General features: G+C 37.3%; 3 protein-coding genes across 10 annotated transcripts; 2 read left to right on the top strand and 1 right to left on the bottom strand.

Annotated features, from left to right (window-relative positions):
* The first annotated feature begins 1,263 nt into the window (after positions 1–1,263).
* On the top strand, positions 1,264–7,421 carry LOC112750053 (GCN5-related N-acetyltransferase 5, chloroplastic). Of its 7 annotated transcripts, none has more exons than XR_011873323.1 (6): positions 1,311–2,482; positions 3,814–4,115; positions 4,252–4,364; positions 5,198–5,399; positions 5,605–5,674; positions 7,089–7,421. XR_011873323.1 is itself a non-coding variant. In XM_025798569.3 (3 exons), exons 1-2 carry the CDS (start codon positions 1,806–1,808, stop codon positions 4,070–4,072), a joined length of 936 nt encoding a protein of 311 aa, XP_025654354.1. In that variant the 5' UTR covers positions 1,310–1,805; the 3' UTR covers positions 4,073–4,115; positions 7,089–7,421. The 7 variants fall into 7 exon arrangements, 1 of the variants encoding a protein (XP_025654354.1); XR_011873322.1 differs by having other exon boundaries at positions 5,572–5,674; XR_011873326.1 differs by having other exon boundaries at positions 1,312–2,482; positions 4,342–4,364.
* LOC112750052 (probable serine/threonine-protein kinase PBL28) lies at positions 4,728–8,492 on the bottom strand. Of its 2 annotated transcripts, none has more exons than XM_029292813.2 (7): positions 7,690–8,492; positions 7,443–7,645; positions 7,070–7,268; positions 6,827–6,990; positions 6,626–6,730; positions 5,566–5,688; positions 4,728–5,379 (listed from the first exon to the last, which is right to left on the bottom strand). In XM_029292813.2, exons 1-7 carry the CDS (start codon positions 7,802–7,804, stop codon positions 5,143–5,145), a joined length of 1,146 nt encoding a protein of 381 aa, XP_029148646.1. In that variant the 5' UTR covers positions 7,805–8,492; the 3' UTR covers positions 4,728–5,142. The 2 variants fall into 2 exon arrangements, with proteins under 2 accessions (XP_029148646.1, XP_025654352.1); XM_025798567.3 differs by having other exon boundaries at positions 7,443–7,630; positions 7,735–8,492.
* A 7,570-nt stretch (positions 8,493–16,062) lies between these two features.
* On the top strand, positions 16,063–17,852 carry LOC112750051 (MLP-like protein 423). Its single transcript, XM_025798566.2, has 2 exons — positions 16,063–16,378; positions 17,303–17,852. The coding sequence occupies exons 1-2, from the start codon at positions 16,192–16,194 to the stop codon at positions 17,581–17,583; spliced, it is 468 nt and encodes a 155-aa protein (XP_025654351.1). The 5' UTR covers positions 16,063–16,191; the 3' UTR covers positions 17,584–17,852.
* Positions 17,853–24,868: the final 7,016 nt, after the last annotated feature.

Here is a 24,868-nt window from a genome sequence, read left to right as displayed (position 1 = left end):
TTTTTCATTGAAAAAAGATATTTTTTTATCAAAATAATGGCGCCCAAACAAGCACAATATCTCGTCCCATAAAATAAGCTTTTTCTTTAATACCATGATGATTTCGTTCAAACGTTACCATTTTCATATGATTTTTTTTTAATTGTCATAACTCCACTCATTTAAAATTTTTTGTGAAACTACCAATCTGCCCTTATCTTCTTCATCCTCCCTTGTTACCGTCATTGGCAGCTCCGCCTCCTGATCCTGATATTCTAGCAGGACTGTTTGCCTTGCCGACTTTACAACTGTTTCTGCACATTTACTTATTGCATCACTATTTCATTATTCGCTGCTAGTGTCGCCAGCCGCATAATTTTCAAACTTACGCCCTACACCATATGTCTCTCCTCCCACTTCTTTTACCAGTACCATCAAAATCACTGAGCCCTATTGTAATATGTATTCACTCATTGATCACGTCCATAGCACAGGTATCGATTTGCATGCGCCCAACACTAAATGAATTGCAAGATTTTGTCATTTTATCACACCCAACTACTTCACCCCATTGACCTCCTATCATCTTGAAAGTGCCTACTGACCAGACGTGCAATGGAATTCCAAAGCACTCTAGTCATACTCTTCTTGTTTCACTTCGCTTTGCCTCCTCCCATCTTCATACGCTGTGAAAGAATTGTAGAAGACTATTCATTTTAAAGGTGTAAGTCTCTTCAGCGTTTAACACACAATCAAAAGTCAGTGGAGTTTTGTACACACCCAGTTCTCGTACTTGAATGACTTGAGGCAAGTTTTTCGCAACCGTATCCTTCAGAGAATTAAAATCAATAGGCTTCGTCATTCCTCCCACTAGGCTCCTCTGTAGCCAGTCCAAATTCTCTTTTGCCACAGTAATCTCCATTGTTTTTGTCCACCCATTTCCATATAGATATTGATTTTTCTTCTCCTTTCTGGCCTCTATTGTATTCAGACGTGCGTCAATACGAGCTTTTTCACGTTGTAGCTGTTGAGTTATGTTGTTATGATTATTTTCTCTCCTCGAAGACCTATTCATGTCAGCCGCACCCGACTTCCTTCTGTACTTCGCTTCTCCCACAAAACTACTTTTTCTCTCAACCTCATTCAATTCATTTTCATTATTGCCTTCAAGATCCCTCTTTCGTAGTGTATCGTATGAACCCAAAAATATATATGTTATCACGTTATTATTTAGGTGACAAATATATGTTATTTATACGTCTCGTCCAATTGAACAACTAAAACAGTTTCCTCTTTGATATATCTTCAGACACGTTATCTACAAAAATAGAAAAAAAACTCATACTCCAAACATTGATACTCTTCTCAGTTCTAGATTTTTGGATCTTTGTCATATTCCCTAACTCTACTCCTGCCTGTGTTCCCATCCACGCTCCCTCTCTCTCATCTTGTTTGAGTCACTTTTTATCTTGATACCATTGGACTATTTCTATGAATTAAAATCCTTTCTTCTATTACAAAAAATTGAAAAGCTGCGTGGGAGTGGGAGAGGGTGTGATGAATGAGGCAAAGTGAGGAGTGAGGAGTGAGGAGGACCTTAAACTATTATTAGTGGCACCCATTTCATTCCTGCAACTGCTACTTATCCATATTTGCATCTTCTTCTTTTTCTTCTTCTTCTTCTTATTGCTGGGGACCACGACCATTGAAATCGATCCTCTATCGTTATTAGTAATTACTCCTTTCTCTTCTGTTCCTCTTCCACACAACCTACCTGCTGACTTACTTCCCACACACACTTACCAATAACACCGCCACCATCCACCATGGCCGCAACACTCTCCCTCTCCCTCTCTTTAGACCCCCAAACCCACCACCACCACCGATTCTTCTTCCCCAAACACCACACGCGCCATTTCGCATACTCACTCCCAAATTTCCACATTTACCCTTCACAATCCTTCAAAATCTCATCTTCCACCCCTTCCCATTCTCGCTCCTCAACAACATCACCACCACCACCGACGCCAATCTCCTCTCTGTACCTGGACGACCCCTTCCGCACAGGTCGCTTCCTCACCAACGACGAGCTCGACCGCCTCCGCTTCCTGGAATCCTTCGTCTACTCGGAGGACCTCAAATCCGGCTCCATGTGGGTCCGCGTGATGCGCCCCGACGAGACCGACACCACCGTCGCTCTCCTCGCCGAATCCTTCGCCGAGTCAATGATGCTGCCGCCGGGGTACGCTGGGCTGCTCAGGTTCCTCATCAAGAAGTACCTTCTGGAGAGGAGAACCCTCATGCCTCACATGGCCACGCTCCTTGGATTCTACAGAGAAAACGCTCCTAATCAGGGAGAACAACAAGAACAAGAAGTGAAATTCGCGGGAACTGTGGAGGTTTGCTTTGACCAGAGGGGTGCCAATACTTCCATGCCTTCGCCGCTTCCTCCGAGGAACTCGCCTTATATATGTAACATGGCGGTTCACAAGTCGCTTCGGAGGTATATATTAACACGAGTTCAATTTTAATGCATTGTCGATGCAGTAAAATTTATACTCTTGAATTTTTGGCGATTAGGCAATGAAATGAGGTATTGAATAGTGAAGTGAAGAGTTTAAGATTCTTAACTTGGATACTTGATTGGTTATTATTGCCTTTCTTAATTCAGTAATAAGTAAATTGACCTTTGCTTCATGTATCATGATGGTTGAGATTTGATTTATAGGTTCTGGATTACCTAGTTGACTTTCATATGATGCATTGTTATGGCTTAAAATCAATTTCTATGTTCTATGGATTTTGTTCACTGAGAAAAAACAATATCTGGTTGGTTAACTGAAAATAGCAGAAAATCTTATTTGCAGCATGTCAGGGTTTGAAGTTTGGAATTGCAGCTTTTGAGGTGTTTTACATTAATAGTCAGTGCAATTCCAAAATCACACAAGTAGCTGCTAATTTCAAAAGGGTAGTGATAATCTTCAACGCCCACATTTATCAAGTGTTTTTGAATTTTATCTAGCAACCTGGGTACTTACTGTTATGCAGTCCACCTGATATGCGTTGTTAGTGTTGTGTTTTTCATGAAGTGACTGCTGTAATTTCAAAATGCACTAGATTTTTGTTCCCACTGGAGCCTTTGTGGTTGATATGGTGTCGATATTGGGACATTTTTGGGTAGGAACCATTATCGTTATTTGTTAAGCTCAAAACTGTGTAGTGACTAGTGAATAGCAAGGTTTCAGTTGTTTTGACAGATATAGGGTGGACCATATATTTGATAACTGTCATACTGGTTTTATTGTACATTGCATAGTGCTTGCCTACTCAGTAAATGAGTGTTGAGTTGAAATTCATTGAAATAGACCTTAATATTTAACAAGGCAGAAATTTGATTCAGGTCATTTTGTGGAAGACATGGGTCTAGAAATAGTATTTAAATAGACTTAATTTGTCCGGAGAAGGGTTTGTCAATCTGCCGTTTATTTTCAAGTTATGTTTTGCAATGAACTATTTTACCAAATCTGTAAGCTGCACTGAGTTAATGAAAAGATCTTTGTGGTAACAATTGAGTTCATTTTATCCTCCCCTTTCCCAGTATATTTTGCTTGCGTGAAGTGTTATGTTCTCTTTTACATTTATTTATTTATTTTTACCTTAACCATTGTCACGAGTGTATACTTGCTATGCTGTGGTTCCTTTGACATCACACTTCTTAATTAATAAACAAAATATGAGGAACTGTCTGTGCAACTTCGTTTTCATGAATATAACTGTCTGTTTCCTTTTCCTTTCTTCCTCCTCCCCCCCCCCCCCTCTTTTTTTTTTCTCCAGGAGGGGCCTTGGGTGGCATCTGCTGAAGGCAAGTGAGGAACTAATTTCTCGGATGAGTTCTTCAAGAGAGGTTTACTTGCACTGCAGAATGATTGACGAAGCTCCATTTAGCATGTATGAAAAAGCAAATTATAAAGTTGTAAAAACAGATAGTATTTTAGTCCTGCTGATGTTGCAGAGACGAAAGCACCTGATGTGCAAGAAACTTCCTCTGTCGAATATGCCTTCAGAAACAGATCTCTCTGGTTCAGATGAGTAAAATATTAGACAGATGTATACACATGGTGCAAAATACTGTTGAGGTAAGGTTTCCAACTTGGCATTTTTTTAATAGTTTAAAAGCTCATATGTTTAAGTATAGCTTCCACATGATCGGATGCTCAAATATGTGCGATGGTTATGTCTCATATTTCTGTTTGTGATTATTTTTTCTTTCAGAAATGATAACAACATAATTTTGTGAATTTAACTGGAGATTGGAGATTAATGAGTGATTCAGGCATCCTTGTTTGTTTCTCTTGTCTGTAGGAAAGAGGTTGCTTGTGTCAAAGGTAATGTACAACAGTAAATTGACTTGTTCATAAAAAATATTTTCATGGCATTGTCGCATTGTTTGTAGTTCATTGCTGTGTAAAATTTCCAATATAATATCATATAGAAATAGTATTGATGACCTTTTACAGGTCAATGCTCCGAGCTGCAAATGTGAGCATATCCACTATGAAAAGTTAGAGAAAAATATGTTAAAACTTCATTACCGGTTCAAAAAATATTAATCAGTGTTCTCTAAAGTATTGGTTATTGTATGGTTTGACAGAAAAATGATTAAAAAATTGTTAAGCTAACAGTTTGACATAAAATATCAGGTTAGATAAAAATAAGATAATGTAGGAACACTAGGTATGCACACAAAATACAAATTATCTGAACTCTGGATTTTTCATGAGTATAATCAAACCACGGGTATGTGTCTTGGGTTTATAACTATAAATCAATCTCAATATTAGAACAATATGGCATATGGAATTTCTTGAACCATGCCAGCTGTGCCAAAACAAAACAATAACATTAGGTACTCATGACTTCGGAAAAGAAAGAAGAAAAAATGAAAATCTTCCATCAGCTTCGTCCACCATGGATTAACCAATTGAGTTCCTTATCTCCTATCAGATCATCCAAATTAGTTATATGCTGTACAAGAATGTGCAAAGCCTCCTGGTCATGTTACTCTGCCTTGTTTTTATGTGTGGATGGACAGCTTCTTATAGAGAGCTCTTATTTGTTATCAAGAAGAAATCATTGTAGTTCCATGTCTTACCCTTTTTTTTTCTAGATCAATCTCAAACTATGCATAACCATTCCCAAACCTTTTGAATTTGTATAGATAATCATTAGGAGTTCCTGTACACATTCTGCCATTGAAGGTCTCTCATTACTATCAGTTCGGACGCATCTTGATGCCAGATTGGCAAACATGACTATAGACTGAATAGTGTAAGAATTTCGGGCAATCTCTGGATCTATGACCTTACGCAGCTTCTTTCGATCATTCAGAATATGCCTCACCTGCATATGAATGTCTCATTGTAAGTCTAAAGTTCTGGAACTTGTTAACTATAATCTCTCGTGGTAAAAGAGAGAGGGTTTAAACAATCAAACTAGAAACATGTCATAATGGTGATATTCAGGGTTATGTTGCTTTGATATTTCTAATGATTATAGTCCCATGTGTGTTTATTTCCTACTTCCTACCTGTAGTACAAGGTTCTGATCATTGGGACCTTGGTTTAGATCAACTGCTCGGCGTCCAGTCAAAAGTTCCAGAAGAACAACACCAAAAGCATAAACATCACTTTGCAGAGTAAGTTTCCCAGTCTGATGTTGAAAGAAATTAAGGATGTTAGTTTGAGAACCACTTGTGAACACTCTAAAGATAATAGATGCAGGAAGAAATAAGGTTAAAAATTGCAAGCTAGCATTTTGAAGAGAGGTAAGTATACTCAGGGGTACCCGTCTAGGTTGCAACCACATGAATATAAATTTTCTTTAGTGAGAGGGGGAGGAGAGGGAAATGGCATAGGATTTGCCATTTCATGAGACCTATCTCAAACATCAACACTTGTGTTTCTGTAAATGTCACCTTCAGGCGACCTGCGTTGTTTTTTCAGCAGTTTGCATCTATTGGTGTCTACGCCTTTTTTTTATTATTGAATATATAAATTTCCTTGGAATTACTAGACCGTGGGTGGCTAGTCTTGAGAACTATATGTTACTGTGTTTAAGGTTCTCATATCTTGACTGCTTCACCTAACAAAGTAAGATATAGATGATGCTGCATGCCCTATAATTGTTTCTATGGCTGATGGTTGTTAAAATCAAATTACTTCATTATCTCATATTATAACATAAAATTCATTGAATTTTTTACTAACAACCTAATAAATGTTAAGCATCCATCTAAAGCCACTCAGGCACTGATCCTGTCCAGACTAGAATTTTAAAGTTAGGCTTATTTTTGCTGCATCAGCAAGTGTTGAATTTGCTGGCAGTTTGTGTTAGTGATTCTTAATATGGTGGCTATAACAAATACAATGGGTTATGATCCTGCTCTGCAGCATTTTTGGCATATTGATGTTTGAATGAGAAGTTGATAGCATGATATAGGCATACTTGCAAATGATTTGTTGAATTCGAGTATAGTAAAATCTGACTTCAAGACTGAATGACATAATATTTGAAAGAAACAGTATCTGAAGGTGTTGAAACTAGTGAAAAATCTTTCTTTTTCTTTTCTGTTGGCATGAATGCTTACCGATGTATACTCAGGATCAAAATAGCCAAAGGTTCCAAGAACTCTGGCCGTGACATGTGTCTCTTGACCTTCTGGCATTAACTTGGCAAGCCCAAAGTCAGATATCTACAAATAGGTTGTAGAATTTTTATTTTCTATACATAATTAGCATAAGAAAGGGAATATTACAAGTCAATGATGGGAGTTTATTTGGTATTATACCTTTGCATCAAAGTTAGCATCTAAGAGAATATTGGTTGATTTGAAATCTCTATGAACAATGGGAATTCCAACATCAGAACTTGAGTGGAGATAAGCAAGGCCTTTTGCAGCTCCTAGTGCCACTTTGAGTCTTAGGGGCCAATCCATTTTTCTTTCTCCAATTCCTAAAATTAGGCGTGCATTAATTGAATCCTGATTAAAGAAATTTTGGTAGGTGTATGGATTTGGGGGTGCATGACATACCATTCAAATGATCTTGCAGGTTTCCATTATGCATGTATTCATATACTAGGAATCTATGTTTTCCATCAGCACAGTAGCCTATCAAAGAAACAAGATTTGGGTGGTCGAGTCTGCTCAAGATGTCCACTTCAACTCGGAACTCACGTTCCCCCTCGGCTTCTTTAATTGCTGGCAGCGCCATCTTCTTGATTGCGACGACCTTGGAAGGAAGATGTTGTATTAGTATGTATATATTTGTATCTAAATTTCAAATTTTGAGCTATTTTGAAATAAGCATGTGTTTTCCTTCCTGTAAAATACAACTGATGTTATAAAATTTTGAGAATCATGATGAATTCTTGTGGAGAATAAACTTATATCCAGAGCTTGTTACCTCTCCCGACCGTAAAATGCCGCGGTACACTTTGCCGAATCCTCCTTTCCCTAGCAGATTGTCATCACTGAATGAACATGTTGCCTCTTCCATCTCCTTGAGAGTGAACACAGCTGATCCATGCAGTCTTTTCGCAGGTCGTGTTACTTGTTCTTCGAGTTGCCAGCACTCCGCAGGTCTATAAACCCCTGAATAGATTTTGTCTAGATGTTACAAGTTGGTTCCACAATTAAACATCACCCAATACAAGCTATTAAAGCATGAGAAGAAGAAAAAAGGAAGAGAAAAATACAAGGGTCAGTATGATCTTCGGACTTGCTTCGACGGCGCTTGTTCCAGGCCGAAACCAGACCAAATGGCATGGTTGGCTCTATCTATTTTGTTCTCTATTTGAGGATTGAAAATTTGAAATGTGACTAACCCTGACACCCTCAAAGTAGTGATAAGTTTGTTGAATAGAGCTTAAAGTAAAAAATCACTTTGGAAATAGTTGTGTGTGAGAGAGCTGTTATTCCCATATAAAAGTAATTTCCGCAGCATGAGAATCCATGGAGTACTTGCGGAGCAAGTGAAGTTAGATTAGAGGAACACTCAACAAGATATCTTCCAACAACATAATGAGAAAGATAGAGAGATGAGATGGCATGTGCTTTAAAGTAAAGAGAAAGCTGGATAAAAGAAAAAAAGAAAAGGAAGAAAAGTAGGTTGGGCTTGCTCACCTGTGGTTGGGGAAATGGTGGGGGTCATGGCATTGGGAGGTGCTTAGTTTGATGGTGAAATTCAAACTACACCCCCCACTTCTCCATGTTACATCAAATATCATTTTGTTTCCGTTTTTTTTTTTTCCGTTTTACTAATTTAAAATAGGTAGCGGTTGGGGTGACATTTTCATTTGTTATATTTATTGCAATAACTCTCTTTATACTTATTTCTTAATCTTTGTCTTGTATGGTGCAACCGTCAATGTTGGTATTAAAAGTCTATCATCATCAACTTTTGACGAAGAATTTCTTCAGGATTAATTATAATCCATGACATCAACTATGGGTCCCAAGAATCAACATCCTTTTATTTATTTACCATGAAGTATATTTTTGTAAAGAATATCCTTTTTTTTTTCACAATATTCCTGTATACCCCAAGTTTAATAGGTCAAAGATTAGTCATTTGCCAATCGAAATTTTTTTTTTTTTTTTGAAAAGAAAGAGCTCAACACAATACTGTGGAGCAGTCAATCAGAGCTAACAACCAAAATAAAGAAAAATAGTAACAACAAGATTCAAGTAAGAGTAGAACAATTTAAAATCCCCTTGTCATCTCCGGCATTGCCATCAACAACAAAAGGGGTCTACACCACTCCACTCGTTATGGCTCAACACAGTCATGTGAGTGATATCTTCAACACCTTTGTTCATGTTCTGAAATATCCTTCTATTTCTCTCCAGCCAGATGTTCCAAACAATCGCACAAAAGCATCTCAGTCGTTGTTCTTTATCCTCCCTCCTCCTTGGTCCCTCTGTCCAGCTCAGAAAATGTTCTCGCATTGACCCTGAAATAGACCATTGTTGTCCAAACATCGCTAACCAAGCACTCCACACCTGCCAAGTAAATTCACAGCATACAAACAAGTGGTGCACGTGCTCCGCATACTTATTACATAGAACACAGATGTTGTCGTCCTGGTTAATGATCCCCAAACGGCTTAACCGTTCTTTTGTATTCACCCTACCTAGCAGGACAAACCAAGCAAATAGTTCCACTCTAGGTGGAACTAACCCTTTCCAGATGGTTTTTGTAAAGCTGTAGCTTGTCACCTCCTCCGGTAGTATCGCCTCCTGCAAAACCTGAACAAATGAGTTAGTTGTATAAACTCCTTGTCTGTCATATTTCCATACTACCCTATCCTCTCTGTTAACAACTAGTTGCACAGGTCTCAATGTCTCATGTAATTGACCCAGTAGTTCCAACTCCCATTGAAAGAGCTCTCTCCTCCATTGGAAGTTCCAAATCCATTCTAACCCGTCCCAAAACCCACAGTCCCCTATAACAGATCCACATTGGTTTGAAACAGAGAATAACCTGGGGAATCGTTCTTTTAGAGGCCCACAAAGCAACCAAATATCTTCCCAAAAACGTGTACGGCGCCCATCCCCAACCTCCATAGACAAACCCGTAACCATCTTATCCCTTATTTGATCATTCGTTATATGTAGCTGGCAGATATCCTTCCACAGTCCCCTCTAGTAGGTAGCACTTGAGTTGACAGCATCTCTTGAGGATTCAGATTATAGCAGGAACAAACCACCTTCTTCCACAGCGGGCAATCCTCCTTAGCAAACCACCACCACCACTTAAATAACATAGCTGTGTTCCGAACCATAGCATCCCCAACTCCCAACCCTCCTAGTTTTTTCGGGGTCTGCACCACTTCCCATTTGACTAATGCCATTCCATTACTACCATCCTCCTTACTCCACAAGAACCTTCTTTGTAGTGAAATCAATTTCTCAGCAACAGCTTTCGGCAGCTTGAACAAACTCAAATAATACACAGGCAGACTATTCAAGACTGATTTTATCAGAACCAACTTCCCAGCCTTATTCAGAAGTTTAGCTTTCCATAGACTGAGCTTCTCCTCTACTCTGTCTAATATAGGCTTCCAGGTCTTCACTAACCTCGGATTTGCACCTAAGGGAATACCTAGGTATTTAACTGGAAGGGTCTCACCTTTACACCCCAACAACTGGCACATATTCCTGATCCACTGTTCTTCACAGTTTATTGGAATCAAGCTCGACTTTTCAAAATTGATGCTGAGGCCTGACATCAACTCAAAGCATCTCAATAGCCGCTTGTAATTCTTGATAGTGTCCTCCTCCGGTGGGCAGAATAGAATCGTATCATCAGCAAACTGAAGGTGTGACAGCGCTACACTATCTCTGCCAATCAACAAAGGTGATATACGCCCACCCTTGACTGCCTCTCCCACCAACCGATGTAAAACATCCACAACCAGGACAAATAAGAATGGAGAAAGTGGGTCACCTTGTCTCAGACCTCTTTCCATCTTGAACGGCTTGGAAGGCGACCCATTTATCAATACTGACATAGATGCTGTGGAGACACACTCCATAACCCACGATCTCCATCTATGGCCAAACCCCATTTTTTGCAAAACTATGTCCACAAAACTCCACTTGACTCTATCATATGCCTTCTGGAAATCTAGCTTGATTAGTGCCGCCTCCTTTTTTCTCAATTTAAGCCAGTTTACCGTTTCACATGCGATAAGTGCCCCATCATGTATCTTCCTGCCCCTTACAAATGCACTCTGAGTTTCCCCTACTAATGCTGGCATCACTGTTCTCATCCTCCTAACTAACACCTTGGAGACAACCTTGTAGACGCATCCTACCATGCTGATAGGTCGCAGATCTTTAATCTCCTTTGCCCCTATGTACTTTGGTGCTAACGCCACCCAAGTGATGTTCGAGTCTGTCGGCAATCTTGACATCTGAAAAAACTCCAGCACTGCAGCCGTGAATTCAGGCCCAATCTCGCCCCAACACCTCTTAACAAAATTCATGTTGTATCCGTCGCACCCTGGTGCCTTAGAGGACTCACAATCCCATACAGCTTCTCTGATCTCCTCAGCTGTCGGCATCGCCTCCAAATTTATTGAATCGTCCTGCTCTATCCTATTTACCAGACCATCTCTGAAGCTCAGCATAGGAGAATTATCCTGGCGATATAACTCCTTGTAGTATTCCTTGATAGCAATTTTTATCCTAGCTTGGTTCCTGACCAGTCTACCGCCGATTACCAACGTATCAATCCTATTGTTCCTCCGTCTTGCTGAAGCTATATTGTGAAAGTATCTTGTATTTTTGTCCATCTCCTTTGCCTGACGAGACCGGGACATCTGTTTCCAATGGATTTCTTTTCTAACATACCACTTTTCACAGCAAGTAACCAACGCCTTTCTTCTAGCCTCCATCGTTCCATCATACACCCCATTGCTTACCAAGTCATCAATCTTCTTGATTTCTTCCTCAAATATCATAATCTTCTTGTCCATATCCCCAAATTTAGTCTTATGCCAATTCCTTAACGGGACCGTCAAAGCCTTTAGCTTGTCAGTGAACTGCATCTCCCCCAAACCTCTCCACTCTTCCTTCACGAAGCTAAGAAAGCCTGTATGTGTAAACCATGAATCTAAGCTTCGGAATGGCCTCGGACCTCCTCTCTGCCTCATGTACTCTAATATGATAGGACAGTGGTCTGACAAACCCCTTGGTCCACCGCGTATCCGAGTCTCAGGAAACTCCTCTAACCACTCCACGCTAACCAGCGCTCTATCTATACGACTACAAGAGCGTCCCCGGAACCATGTGAACTTACGATCTGTGAGCGGCAGATCCACTAGATGCATGTCTTGTATCCAATTCCTGAAGTCTTCTACCGATCTAGGTAGAACATCAGTACCCTGCCTTTCTTCCACATGCACTATTTCATTAAAATCGCCCATGTAGCAACTAGGAACCTGACATAAACCAGCCATGTAACTCAACTCTTCCCACACCTCAATCTTCGCATCTCTATTATGTGCACCATACACCAAGAAAATAGCACAATTATAATTATTCTTTACCAGTATCCCTTCAACACACAACCATCTCTCCCCCTTATAACAATTATTCCTTTTAAACACTGAATTGTCCCATATTAACAAGAGTCCCCCCGATGCACCGTCAGAGCCTACAAACTCCCACCCAGCACTATCTTGCCCCCAAATTCTTGCAACATCAAATCTTGTCACAACTTGCTTTTTTGTCTCAATCAAACCCAACATATCTAATTTATGTGTTTTCTTCAATTCCTTTACCATTCTAAACTTGCCATCACCCCGTAACCCCCGAACATTCCAAGAGCTAAAAATCATTTAAAATTCTTTTAACACACCTGTTTTTGTTTTTGGGCCTGCATCGTCGCAGTTTTTCCTTCCGCTTTGCCAATTTTCGTTTACGTTCAATTTCTTCATTCTGAGCTTGCAGTATTGCCATAATGTCATCTTCCTCGTTGACCAGTATAACACCCGACTCCTTTGCCAATTCCCAGGTCCTACTGTTCTCAAGCATCTGCTCATCCAGCTTCAAGGCCTTTGTTTCATTGTCTGCTGCCCCATTCCTACCTTCATTTAACCCAACCTCATTCCCTTCAAGGCTCCCCTCACTCTGTCCGGATTTCCTCCCCGGGCCGCTTTGAACAGGCACCTGACCTCCCCCCATATTCGAATCAGGACAAGCACCGGTTGCTTCAGCAAAGATTGGTCCTGCGTTAACCACACTCGAGCTATGACCAGCAACATTATCTTCTCCCGTTGCTTTAGCGCCGTTGCAAATGCCAGGCTCGCCTACTCCCTTCTGCCACAACCCAACCGCACCGTTACACCCAGGCCAGAAGCTCGCACCAAGATTCGCTGCCCCGTCATCAATCGCGACATCAGCGCCTCGCCCAGCAGCCTCGTTCTGCTCTCCTGCCGCCCCATCATCCGTCACAGGTAGGATGGCTTTTCCACCACTCCTGCCCTGGTCACAGCCGCCAGTCCACACAGTGACAGCGCTGTGCCCAGCAGTCCTGATCTGCCCTCTTGCCGCTCCGCCAGCAATCGCAGGAGCGGAGTCCTTTCCACCATCCCTGCCCTGGTCACGGTCCCCTGTCCGCATGTAAGCATCCCTGCCAGAGCCCAGACCTCTTCGTTCGCCCAGACTTGCCTCACCGAGCACATCGCTTTCATCCTGAAGGTGGTTCGCGTTGTTGCGGCGCACCCGGTCCTCCCTTCCCCTCAACGGACCGACCCGACCCGGTTTCTCCATGACAGCCTCACTATGCTGGACGCGGGCTTCACTTGATGCTGGGCCCAGCATCATCTAGTTCTCCTGTTTGCTACTAGTGTTGTGGCAGGCCCAGTCCAATTTGTTTTTAGTTTTTATTTGTTTCCCAAAATTGGAGCCCTCTTGCAGCCCATTATAATCACAAGACCTTGTCCTTTCTGAATCAGCGTCATCACTCATAACTGTCCCTTCCACAAAATCAGCCACCCCTTGATTATTTGCCTTAATTGATTGATCGGTTTCGTAATTCAAGCGATTCTGTAAGTTACTGGAATTAAGCCATTCATTCAAAATTGGCTCTGGAATGACCATTCTATCCTTTTCTCCTTCCTCTTTCCGGCTGACCTGGATTAGCATGTCTTCACCTTGATCGACCTCCTGCACCAGGCCTGCCTGCTGTACCTGAGGCATCCTTAATCCTGAGCTTGTATTTGTGTTGTCAGAATTCCCTGTTTTGCCAGTGAAAATAGCTTCATTGTCCAGGCTCTTTATGCACTGCAAGTTACAGGCCTCATGTCCAACTTCTTTTACCAACACATCAAAGCCTCCAGGACCTACCCTTATATGAATCCATTCCTGAATGACATCCATTATACACGTATCAATCTGGACGCGACCCACCGTGAAAGAATCGCACAATTCTGTCTCTCGAGCACACTTAACTACTTCTCCCCACTGGCTCCCTATTGTGGTGAAAGTATCGACAGACCATGCGTGTAACGGAACCCCAAAGCATTCAAGCCACACCCTACGGGTTTCACTATGTTCCGATTCCTCCCACCTCCATACATTGTGGAACAATCGTAGAAGGCAATTCATGTTCAAAGTGTACGTTTCTTCAGCATGCTTAGCACTATCAAAGGTTAGAAGAGCTTTGTACGCTCCCATTTCCCTGACCTGAACGACATTAGGTAAGTTCTTTGCGACGACTTCCTTCAGAGATCCAAAATTAATGGGCTTCGTCGTACCCCCAACGAGACTTCGCTGCAACCATTCCAGATTATCCTTCGCCACTTCAACTTCCACCTTCTTCGTCCAACCATTGCCATGCTGGTCCTTTTCGCCCTTTTCCAATCGTAAATTCCGTCCATCTGACCCCGCATCATTCGAGCTTGCTTCTATATTCGTCTTGTGAGTGGTGTGGTGCTGGATGCCATCTCCTCTTAGTCCCCGAGGTTCAGGTGCTGTTTCCGACGTTCTCCTGTACTTAGCCTCTCCCACAAAGATTACCTTCCCTCTTAGTCTCAGTCGATTCATATCAGCTATGGCTTTCAGCGCTCCTCCTTTCGTTGTATAGCGGATGAATGCAAAAATGTATATATTTCCGCTCTTCTGTTTTCGGGATAAATATATATCATTGATGCGCCCTGTCCAATTGAACAAGTGGAATAACTCTCTCTTCGATATGTCTGCAGGAAGATTGCTCACAAAGACCGAGTAGGACTCATGTTCCAACCGTCGGTACTCTTCTCTGTTCCAAACCCTGGGATCATTGCCATGGTTCCTAGACCTACCCCTCCCCGTGTTTCCCACCCACGCTCTCTCTCTCTCTCTCTCTACCGCTCATACTAAAAAATTTAGAAGCCAATCGAAATTTTATTTAAGGATTTGTCATTATTAGTTAATTGGTTGTTGCATGCATAATAAGATTCGAATTTTCAACATTTGTTTAAATTAAATAGACTAGTGAATTTATCATTATATCAACCCAAATTGTATTTTTTTTTTAATCAAAATATCTAAATAACTAAATATTGCAATCCATGTTGATACTTCATACTTACACAATCCATAAATTTTAAGGTTGTTCTAGGCCATTTGCAGATGCGCTTTGTTTTTTTTGGACATACACTCACACATCCTATATCCAGCTATTGCTGGAAATTGATCCTGGGTGATGAGAGGCATACAAATCCTCCACCCGTGCCAAGCCTCAGCTGCAGATGCTCTTTTTTGTTTTTAGTCAGGTATATTAGACAGACTCTAATCTTAAACATTATCCATGCACCACACACCCACACAACACACTCACATACACTATATGGATTTATTTTTGGATTTATTTTTTCTCCCGTGAAACTTAAACTCGGATGTGGTTGGAGGCTCCAGATGGTCCTTAAACATTCGTTAGAAACATAAGCTGAAAACATTTAGGCCTAGAGATTTGGGCTTACATACAACAAGAATATTGGGCTTTCTAGATAGTTTTGGATACTCAGGAATAGATGACCAGAAGAGGTTTTTTTGGATACCATAAATTACATATCCGAGTTCAAATATTAGTGGAAACAGTGGTGACTGGTGAAGAACCTTTTAGTAGAATATGTTAGGGTGTCTGTGCGTACGTGTGTGTGAGACGTATATCCAAAAAAGTATACTCTCTTATTTATTTTGTTCGATCCCTAGTTAGTTGGGGGTGATTGAAGAACCATATATTGTGAGTGTGTGAGTGGGTGAGTGAGTGAGTGTGTGTATGAGAAAAAAAAAACAGAAGATTCTTTCTTGGGTTGGACAACCGCATCAATGATATTGATCATGTTTAACAACCACACTAATCAGTCCACTGGTTCTGAATCCCCCATAAATGGAAACGACATGATTTCATAAATGTCTGAATTCAGAAAATTTAGTGATTGGGTCCCAAGTTTCTCTAATAGCGAACTAGCTAGCACGTGAATGCCATTAACTTGATGTGATAAGATAAGGTGGTCGTTGAGCTATATTTCCTAATGAATTTAAAGCCATTGTAAAAAAAAAAAAAACATAATCATATACTGTTGTTCCACTATATAATAAACATGCATATACCTATAATCTCATAACATATCTTCTAGCTAACTACATAATATTTTACTATGGCTACTCGTGGAAAGCTTGAGGTAGACATTGAACTGAAGTCAAGTGCAGATAAATTCTGGAAAACAATTAGGGAGTCCACAGAAATATTCCCTAAGGCTTTTCCACATGATTACAAAAGCATTGAGGTTCTTGAGGGTGATGGCAAGGCTGCTGGTTCTGTCCGCCATATCACTTATGGTGAAGGTAATTATTTAACAAAATTTAATTTCTAACACCAATTAAACCTAAGGGAAAATATATAGGGATTATTTTCTTCTCCTTTATTTTTTGTCTTCCATTAAAAAAAAAAATCAAATATACTTGAGCTAAATTTATCTTGAATAGTTTTTACCCCTCACAACTAGTATGTATAATTTATAATATTTAAGGATTTGTTACTATGCTCCTTTTTATATGGTGTTACTGGTACTTTTAATATAATCAATAATTTCAGATTCATTGTTATAAAAGGGTATGTGACAATTTCTCAATCACATGCGTCATAAGAATATTATATAGTACCCTATAATTAATTTTGAGTTACTATAATAATTCTCATAAACTTAAAAAATTGAATAAAATAAAGTGACAAAATTGACCATTAGTGCCTTTTTTTTTTTTTTTTTTTTTTATATTAGATCCCACCATAAAGGAGATTTTAAGTCAAAATTGCCCACATGGTGATTTTCCTTAAAAACTACCCTCAATCCCTAGCCTTCGAAGGTGATTTTCCTACCCACTAACACTACCTTCAACCACCACCATTCAGTCTTTTCCTTTTCAAAAACTACGATTGCCATCTTTGCTGTTTTAGTTGTACTATTTGTTAATACAAATCTATATAAGGCAAAACTTCCTACAACTAACCATGATTGATGATAATGAGAGTGGTGCTGGAAATAATGATGAGGGTACGTAATAATGGTGTTGTTGTGTTGAATGAAGAAGATAATTAGTGGATTAATTTTGGTATTTTAATTTTTCAACGAGGATAATTTTGATGATATCACAATTCATGAAAATAGAATTAGAAATTTGCATAATTTTTTAGCATCAAAATATAGAAAAGAATTCTAACTTTTGAATGAATGGAAATCACAAGCTTTAGTATATATGATGGTGGTGCAGGGTCATCATTGGTGAAATCATCAAAAGAGAGGATAGAAGCTGCGGATGATGAGAAGAAGACAGTGAGCTATGCGGTGATCGAAGGTGACCTCTTAGAGTACTACAAGAAGTTCAAGGGACACATTGCCGTCACAACCGCCGACAATGGCTGCGAGGTTAAATGGACGGCTGAGTACGAAAAGACCTGCCATGAGATTCCCGATCCATCCGCCGTTAAGGACTTTGCCGTCAAGAACTTCCTCGAGGTCGATCAATACCTTATTCAACAAGCAGCTTCTTAACCTGCTTCGATAATGCCATTATTCGATTGTGTGTGCATGGATCGAATTATTATTAATCAACAATTAATAATAGATGGTATTGTTGTTCTTTATGGTATCGTTTCAGATCGATCTATTTGATATTCTGATGTTTTAATATATAAAATGTAGTGCATGAGGAGAAGCCTTGTAGTTGCTTCCTACTCATGGCTTAATAATGATTTGTGTATGTGTATGGAATATGGATTCCATCGTATTATTATTACATAAGACTAGCATTTCAATAGTCACACTTGAGACGCTTTTATTTTATTTTATTTTCTAACCAAAATTAGGTAATATAATTATAAATTGATTTATTTATTTTCAAAAAAAATTATAAAATTAAAAAGAGGATACAAGATACATAAAATTAGAATTTATGAAGAGATTCAAGTACTAAATTCTTAATAACAACTAACTAATAAGCTTTTATCTTTTTTATAAATTATAATTACTTTAGATCTGATTTTCATTCCGTTTGGATCTGATATAGTTATTATAACCCAAATGTAATAAAATTTTATTCAGCTAAAGTCAGGTTCTACTCTAAAAAATAAACCTGATAAATATTTAGGTTTAAGTCTAAAATAGAACAAATCTTATTTAATTTAACTGGATCCAATGTACACGTTTAAACGATTCTACACTTCCACTTTTATGTAGGAATAAAATAAATTACCATCAAAATAATTATAAATACGCTCCTTATTTTTCTTTTGATAAAAGTTGATAATTATTCATTTGTCTTGGATTTTTTTATTTGAATTATATATTTAAATATAATATTTACAAAAATATATAATTTGTAACATATTTATCTATTTTGGTATACGTTACTCATCCTAGATGCAGAGTTATTAAAACTAAAATTAGTACAATTCGAATATTTTGTATCTGGAATACACATAATTATAAAAAAAAAAAAAAAAAAGGAACCCGAATGCACCTGGAATATGAACAGCTATTCCGTTGTGCATAAACCAAAAACACTATACCCAAAATATATTCATAATTTCCTTTAACACATTGGAACCAACCCACCATACTTTTATTATCTAGCATTATGTTTAATTTGTTACTGATATATGTGTGTAAGTGCGTCAGAAAATTAATAGCAAATTCAGGGAGTTTGTTAGTAAGTTCAAGAAGTTAGGAATACAGGTGTAAATTAGTTACGTGCACCATCATATGTGTGCAATTTAGAGCTTGTATATAAGGTTGTCATCTATGCTGTTTTGGCTTTTTTAATATCTAGTTTAGTTTAACTTGAAGTTTTTCCATGATTTCGGACACCTCTATTTAAAAAATTATGGAGCTTGAAAAAAAAAAAAATGAAAAAGTCACGATGAAATTAGATGTCGATAAACAAGGTCGAGATAATACACTACAAAAAAAAGCAATATTTATAATAAAAAAATTTGTTACGAAAAATCGAAATTTTGAAACAAAAGGATTTTGTAACAAAAAAAAGGCCGTTGCAGTATGTCCCGTTACAAAAAGATTTTGTAACAAAAAATGGAACTGTTATAATTCAAAGTAATATTTTGTAACAAATTTTTTTTATACAAAAAACCAAAAGTCGTTACAAAAGTGATAACAAATTTTAATCTTTAAAATATTTTTTGTGACAATATATTTTTTCCTATCATAAAATTTTGTTACAAAATGTAACTTGATTTTGTAACATTTTTTTCTTTAGTTACAAAACACTATTTATTTTGTATTTTTTAATACAAATTATACATAATTTGTCAAATTATATTATTTTTTTAATTAATTAATATATTAACTAATTTACTCAACAAGTCAACATTTATATAATATATAATAATATAGATAGTTCAAATATCTTTCATTTAACTAAGATTGTTTTATATATCTTCAACATATAAACTTTAAAGTACAAACTAACAAGACACATTGAAGAACCCTAATGAATTAGATAGATACATAGGACAAGAAAAATAAGGAATTATAAATCTCTAAAATGTAAACTATAAATTACAAACTCCATCATGTTCATTCAACTCCTTTCTCATGGAGAAGCTTCTAATAAGTGTCACACACCTGAAAAGACCACCAACCAAAAAATACTAGCTTAAGAAACAAGATTTGTTTTTCCTTTAAAAATGCACAGGAAAAACAAAAAAAATATACTCGTATTATTCAGCAATGAATATGAACTCTAAAATTCTTATCATGTCCTTTCCCAACTCTTTTTCAGTTGAGCAACATACTCAGTAATTCTTTTGATGGCTTCCACCTAGTGGTTGAATGCAAACAATACTAACTTCATTACATACTGAGACTTTAGCTTACAGCTTAAACCAATAAACCTTTTCGACAGATACATTTATATGTTTATGATGTTGGTTTATTGATTCTTAATTTGATGTAAAAAAGTTAAAAATAAGCTGAAGTGTTTATAGATCACACTCTTGTATTACTTACATTACTGCCATAGTAACACAGATATGATGATCTATGAAAAGGATTTCAGATTTCAAATTTGAATTCCAACCAGAACAACAATAACACGAATCAATAGCAATGTCAAATCAAGCAGGATTTTAGTATCCAATTTCAGAACTGCAATCAAATTTAACTCTATATGTTTGGATTCTTTGCTCACAAGTTTTACTTCTCTATATCCAACAAAAAGGGCAAAAAATATCTAAAATAACATCAAGAAATGTGAAAAACTGTTTTAAAACTAAAGGAAAACTCATTCCAATCTCTATTAAGTTGCTGGTTCACTTTCAAAGTTGCCGTTTCATTTCAAAACTCAGATTTTCAACAAGTAGTTTAGTGTTTCGAAATTCAACCCCTTTAATACCTCTCAAAATCAAATCTCAAAACAATCACCAATCAATTCCACCACCATTACAATATACTTACTAACCAGCTTAACAGTAATAAACCAATATAATCCATCAAACTCAGCATTCACAACAATTATTTGTCAAACAATTCATAATCTACATAATCATTCAATAGCACTAAATCAACAATTCCAAATCACAATCTCAACCATTCCAATCACAATTTTAGCCACAATTCAACATTCGCATAATCAATCAATTACTCACAACTATTATACCTATTGATAGTTATCCAATAAACTTTGTGGATATTCTTAAACTAAACCCGTTTAAATTAAACCCCCTACCTCGATTAGCTAAACTCGCACGAATTAACCACGATAAGCCCGCTTATTTTGAATTCATAGCAGCAGCAACAATTTCAACGTAATCCCGCAGCAGTAAAACTCTTGCGACTAGCTATAGCATAACAGCAGCAACATCAACGACCTCAACACCAATCGTGATTGCTCAAGAGATAAATTGACAATTAGAACAAAACCATATGCTACTATAATTAGGACAGAGTATAACGGATGAACAAAATGATAGAAGAGTAAGGAAGAAAGCGTTACAGGCTTAAGAAATAGAAAATTTGTATTGGAACTGGAACAAAGAGGATGATGCTGGCTAGATTGAAAGATGGTGGCAACAAATTGCTTTCTCTAATAACAAGCTCCAACCACGGTAGTTCCAACAGATATGGCACGACAAGGTTCATCAGAGGCAGAGACATGGTTGACCCGAAGCAACTAGGTCACGGTGATGGCAGCTCCGGCAGCTTGGACGCAACCTAGTCCGTCACCAACGGCAGTGGCGACCACGAACCCTAGTGACGGCGACGACACCAGTGTTGATCCCCACCAGCGTCGCCTCTTCTTTTCTTGGCGACCAGCCCGCAATAGTGCTCCTTTTTCTCTTTTAATTTGCGTTCCTCTCCCCTGTTCTGTTCGGCGTCAGTGGTAACCCTAGCAGGGACAATAGCGATTGAAGCTTAAGCAACGATAACAAGGCACGGTGGCGATGCTACCTTCTCCCTCTATCGTGCGCATCTCTCTGTTCTTCGTGGTGCTTCCCTTTCGATTTCAACGGCAGCGGCGGTAATGACACTTTTTGTCATCACCCTCTCCTCTAGCTTCCCTGATCCCTCTTCTCCCTTTCCTCAATTTTCTCGTTTCCCGTCTGCTCCCTCTCTATTTTTCCTTTCTCTCTTTTTCCCTTTCTGAACATAGGTTTAGGGATTTAGAGTAGTAAATTGGAAAATTTTGGATATTAGGGGTTTTTATTAGAAATTTTTAAGACTAGGATAAAATATACACAAGTAATATAACAATTTTACAAAATATTTGAGATAAAATAACAATTCAGAAATCAAATATAATACTATAAAGATTACTTTTAAAATACGTAAGATTTTATTTATCAATATATCAATGAACTCAAATAATTATCTTTAATTTAAATTATAAAGTAAACATACTAATCACATTTTATAAAATACAGTTTAAACTCAAAATATTAATTATCTAAATTAAATTATGACCTTTTATTATTTTTCTATCATCGAAACTTTAATTTTAATTTATATAAAATAACTTATTATAATAAAAATTTTACACAAACATTAATTAACTTAAACTCAAAAGTATTTATAAAAATCAATTTAATCATTTTTAATAAATTAATCTCTAAGAGCTCAAACTAATAAAATAAACCATAATTCATTCATAATAAAAATTACTTAAATTAAATTATATAATACTTCCATTACTAAGTTTTATTTTCAAATCATATGAAATAACCAATTATAAAAATAACGTAAGAATATTAATTAACTTAATTTTAAATATGAATAAAATTAATTTAATTACTCATTGATTAATTTATAAAATAAGATATCAAATTAATAAAATAAATCATAACCTTTTCAAAATAAAAGTTACTTAAATTAAATTGTACAATTCTTTCTTATTTTTTAATTACTAAAATTATACAAAATATTTTATTATAATAAGATTACTTAATAATATTAATTGATTCAAAATAAAATTATCTCCGAATCTATTTAATTATTTCTAATAAAATAATTTCTAAAATTATAAAGTTTAAACTTAATAAGATAAAATCACAATTTATTCATATTTAGATTTTAAAAAATAAGGGATGTTACAAATATGGTGAGGGGCTAAGTGTGTTTGTGGGGGGTGGGGTGGGGGAACGTGAGGGTACTAAGTTTTTATTTGAAAGTTTTAATAAAATTAAGGTATAGAATAGGTATTTTTAATAAAATTAGGAGTAATTAAATTATTAAAGTTTTAAAATTGGAACGATTGGATCTCAATTCACAACTTTTTCAATTTGATTCGTTCACAACCGTACCATGAAGAAAATCTCATGTCCTAAACTGTTGAAGCTGTGATGTTGATGATTTGATAAACCAAAAGGGATTAAGAGAGGGAGAAAAATAAGTTCTTCTCATTCTAAAAAGAATAAAAAAAATCTTTTTCAAAAATATTTGTTGAGTTATTACACCTTATATACTACTAAACAAAATTACAACAAGTAAGCCTACATCTACTATTGATAAAAATAATAATCTAGGTAACATGGTATCGATGGTTTGATAAACCAAAAGGGATTAAGAGAGGGAGAAAAATAAGTTCTCATTTTGAAAAGAATGAAAAAAAATTCCTTTCAAAAATATTTGTTGAGTTATTACACCTTATATACTATGTATTTCTTATGTACTCCCACTGGCACTGACATTACTGCAGTACCCACTCGTACTCCACAATGCATTGATCTTTTTTAATATGATACACTATCCACACATCATTTGCAATCACCTACACATATCACATTCACAGATTCAAATGAATATTTCTCAAGTTCAATGCACTCACCAATTTCCTCACACACCATTGCACCCATTACTACACCACACACTAACAATACACTTGCATCACAAAACTACGATATCACACATGACTGCATCACTAGAAAATCTGAAAGTCAAGAAATCGCCTGCTTATTTGAAGGAATACCATTGTATGATAACCCACGTAGCTCACTCTAGCAACTTTGCCAACTTTAACTCTTTATATCCTATCTCACAACACTTGTCATATGATAAACTAATCCCAAAATATAAGTCCCTTTCTCTAGCCATCACCTCAATCTGGAACCTAGCACTTATGAGAAAGCGGATGCACATGAATGTTGGAGAAAGGCAATACAAGCTGAATTGACAGCTCTAGATCATAACAGAACTTCGTGTCTCACTAAACTCTCAAAAGGCAAGAAGGTTGTGGGTTGCAAATAGATTTTTCGAGTAAAATTTAATTCCGACCATAGAAAGGCACAAAGTGAGGCTAGTTGCAAAAGGATTCACTCAAGTTCAAGGAGTGAATTATGGTGATACTTTTAGTCCAGTTGTCAAAATGACTACCCTACGAGTAATGTTAGCATTAGCAGCGGTAAAGAAATGGCATTTAAAATAGCTGGACGTCAATACTGCCTTCCTTCACGGAGATTTGATCAAGGAATTTTATATGAAGATACCACCCGATTTGGCTGTGTCACAACCATGTTTGGTTTTTAAATTGTAAAAGTCTCTATATGGGTTTAAGCAAGTAAGCAGACAATGAAACATTAAGCTCACTCAAACTCTTGTTGATGCTGGTTATAAGCAATTTTTTTATGATCATTCCCTCTTCATCAAGAAACAATCTGAAAGCTTCACTGCCATTCTAGTATATGTTGATGACTTAGTTTTAACCATAAATAATATTGATGAAATCAATTCCATCAAGAAAATTTTGATGACAAATTCAAAATAAAGGATCTTGGTGATCTCAAGTACTTCTTGGGATTGGAAATAGCATGCTCTAACTCTGGAATTCATATTTATTAGCGGAAATTTGCCATGGACCTTCTCAAGAATTTTGGTTATCTAGATTGCAAGCCTCTCTCCACCCCATTTGATCATAGTCAGAAACTCTCGAAGGAATCAGGTACTATTTTAACGAACAACACTACTTACAGACAGCTCATCAGCCGACTCCTTTATCTCACAAACACTAGACCCGATATCTCTTATGCTGTGGGATGTTTGAGCTAGTTTTTAGACTATGCAATTACTTCTCACATATAGGATGCTTTTCACGTACTCCAATATTTTAAAGGCAGACCTGGTCTATTCTTCTCCTCTACTTCTAATCTGCATCTCACCAAATTTGCCGACTGGGCTACCCTCGTCGTTCCGTTTCCGGTTATTGCTTTATGCTTGGGAACTCTCTCGTTAGCTGGAAGAGTAAGAAGCAAACCACTGTTACCAAGTCCTCTGCAGAAGTTGAATATAGGTCTCTTGCTGTTGCAATGAAGCTAGTTGGTTATCTTTCTTA

This window comes from Arachis hypogaea, chromosome 15, assembly GCF_003086295.3.
Source record: "Arachis hypogaea cultivar Tifrunner chromosome 15, arahy.Tifrunner.gnm2.J5K5, whole genome shotgun sequence".
In the NCBI taxonomy this organism is placed as follows: domain Eukaryota; kingdom Viridiplantae; phylum Streptophyta; class Magnoliopsida; order Fabales; family Fabaceae; genus Arachis; species Arachis hypogaea.
The sequence above is the reverse complement of the archived record's forward strand: the minus strand, read 5'-3'. Positions and strand labels throughout refer to the sequence as shown.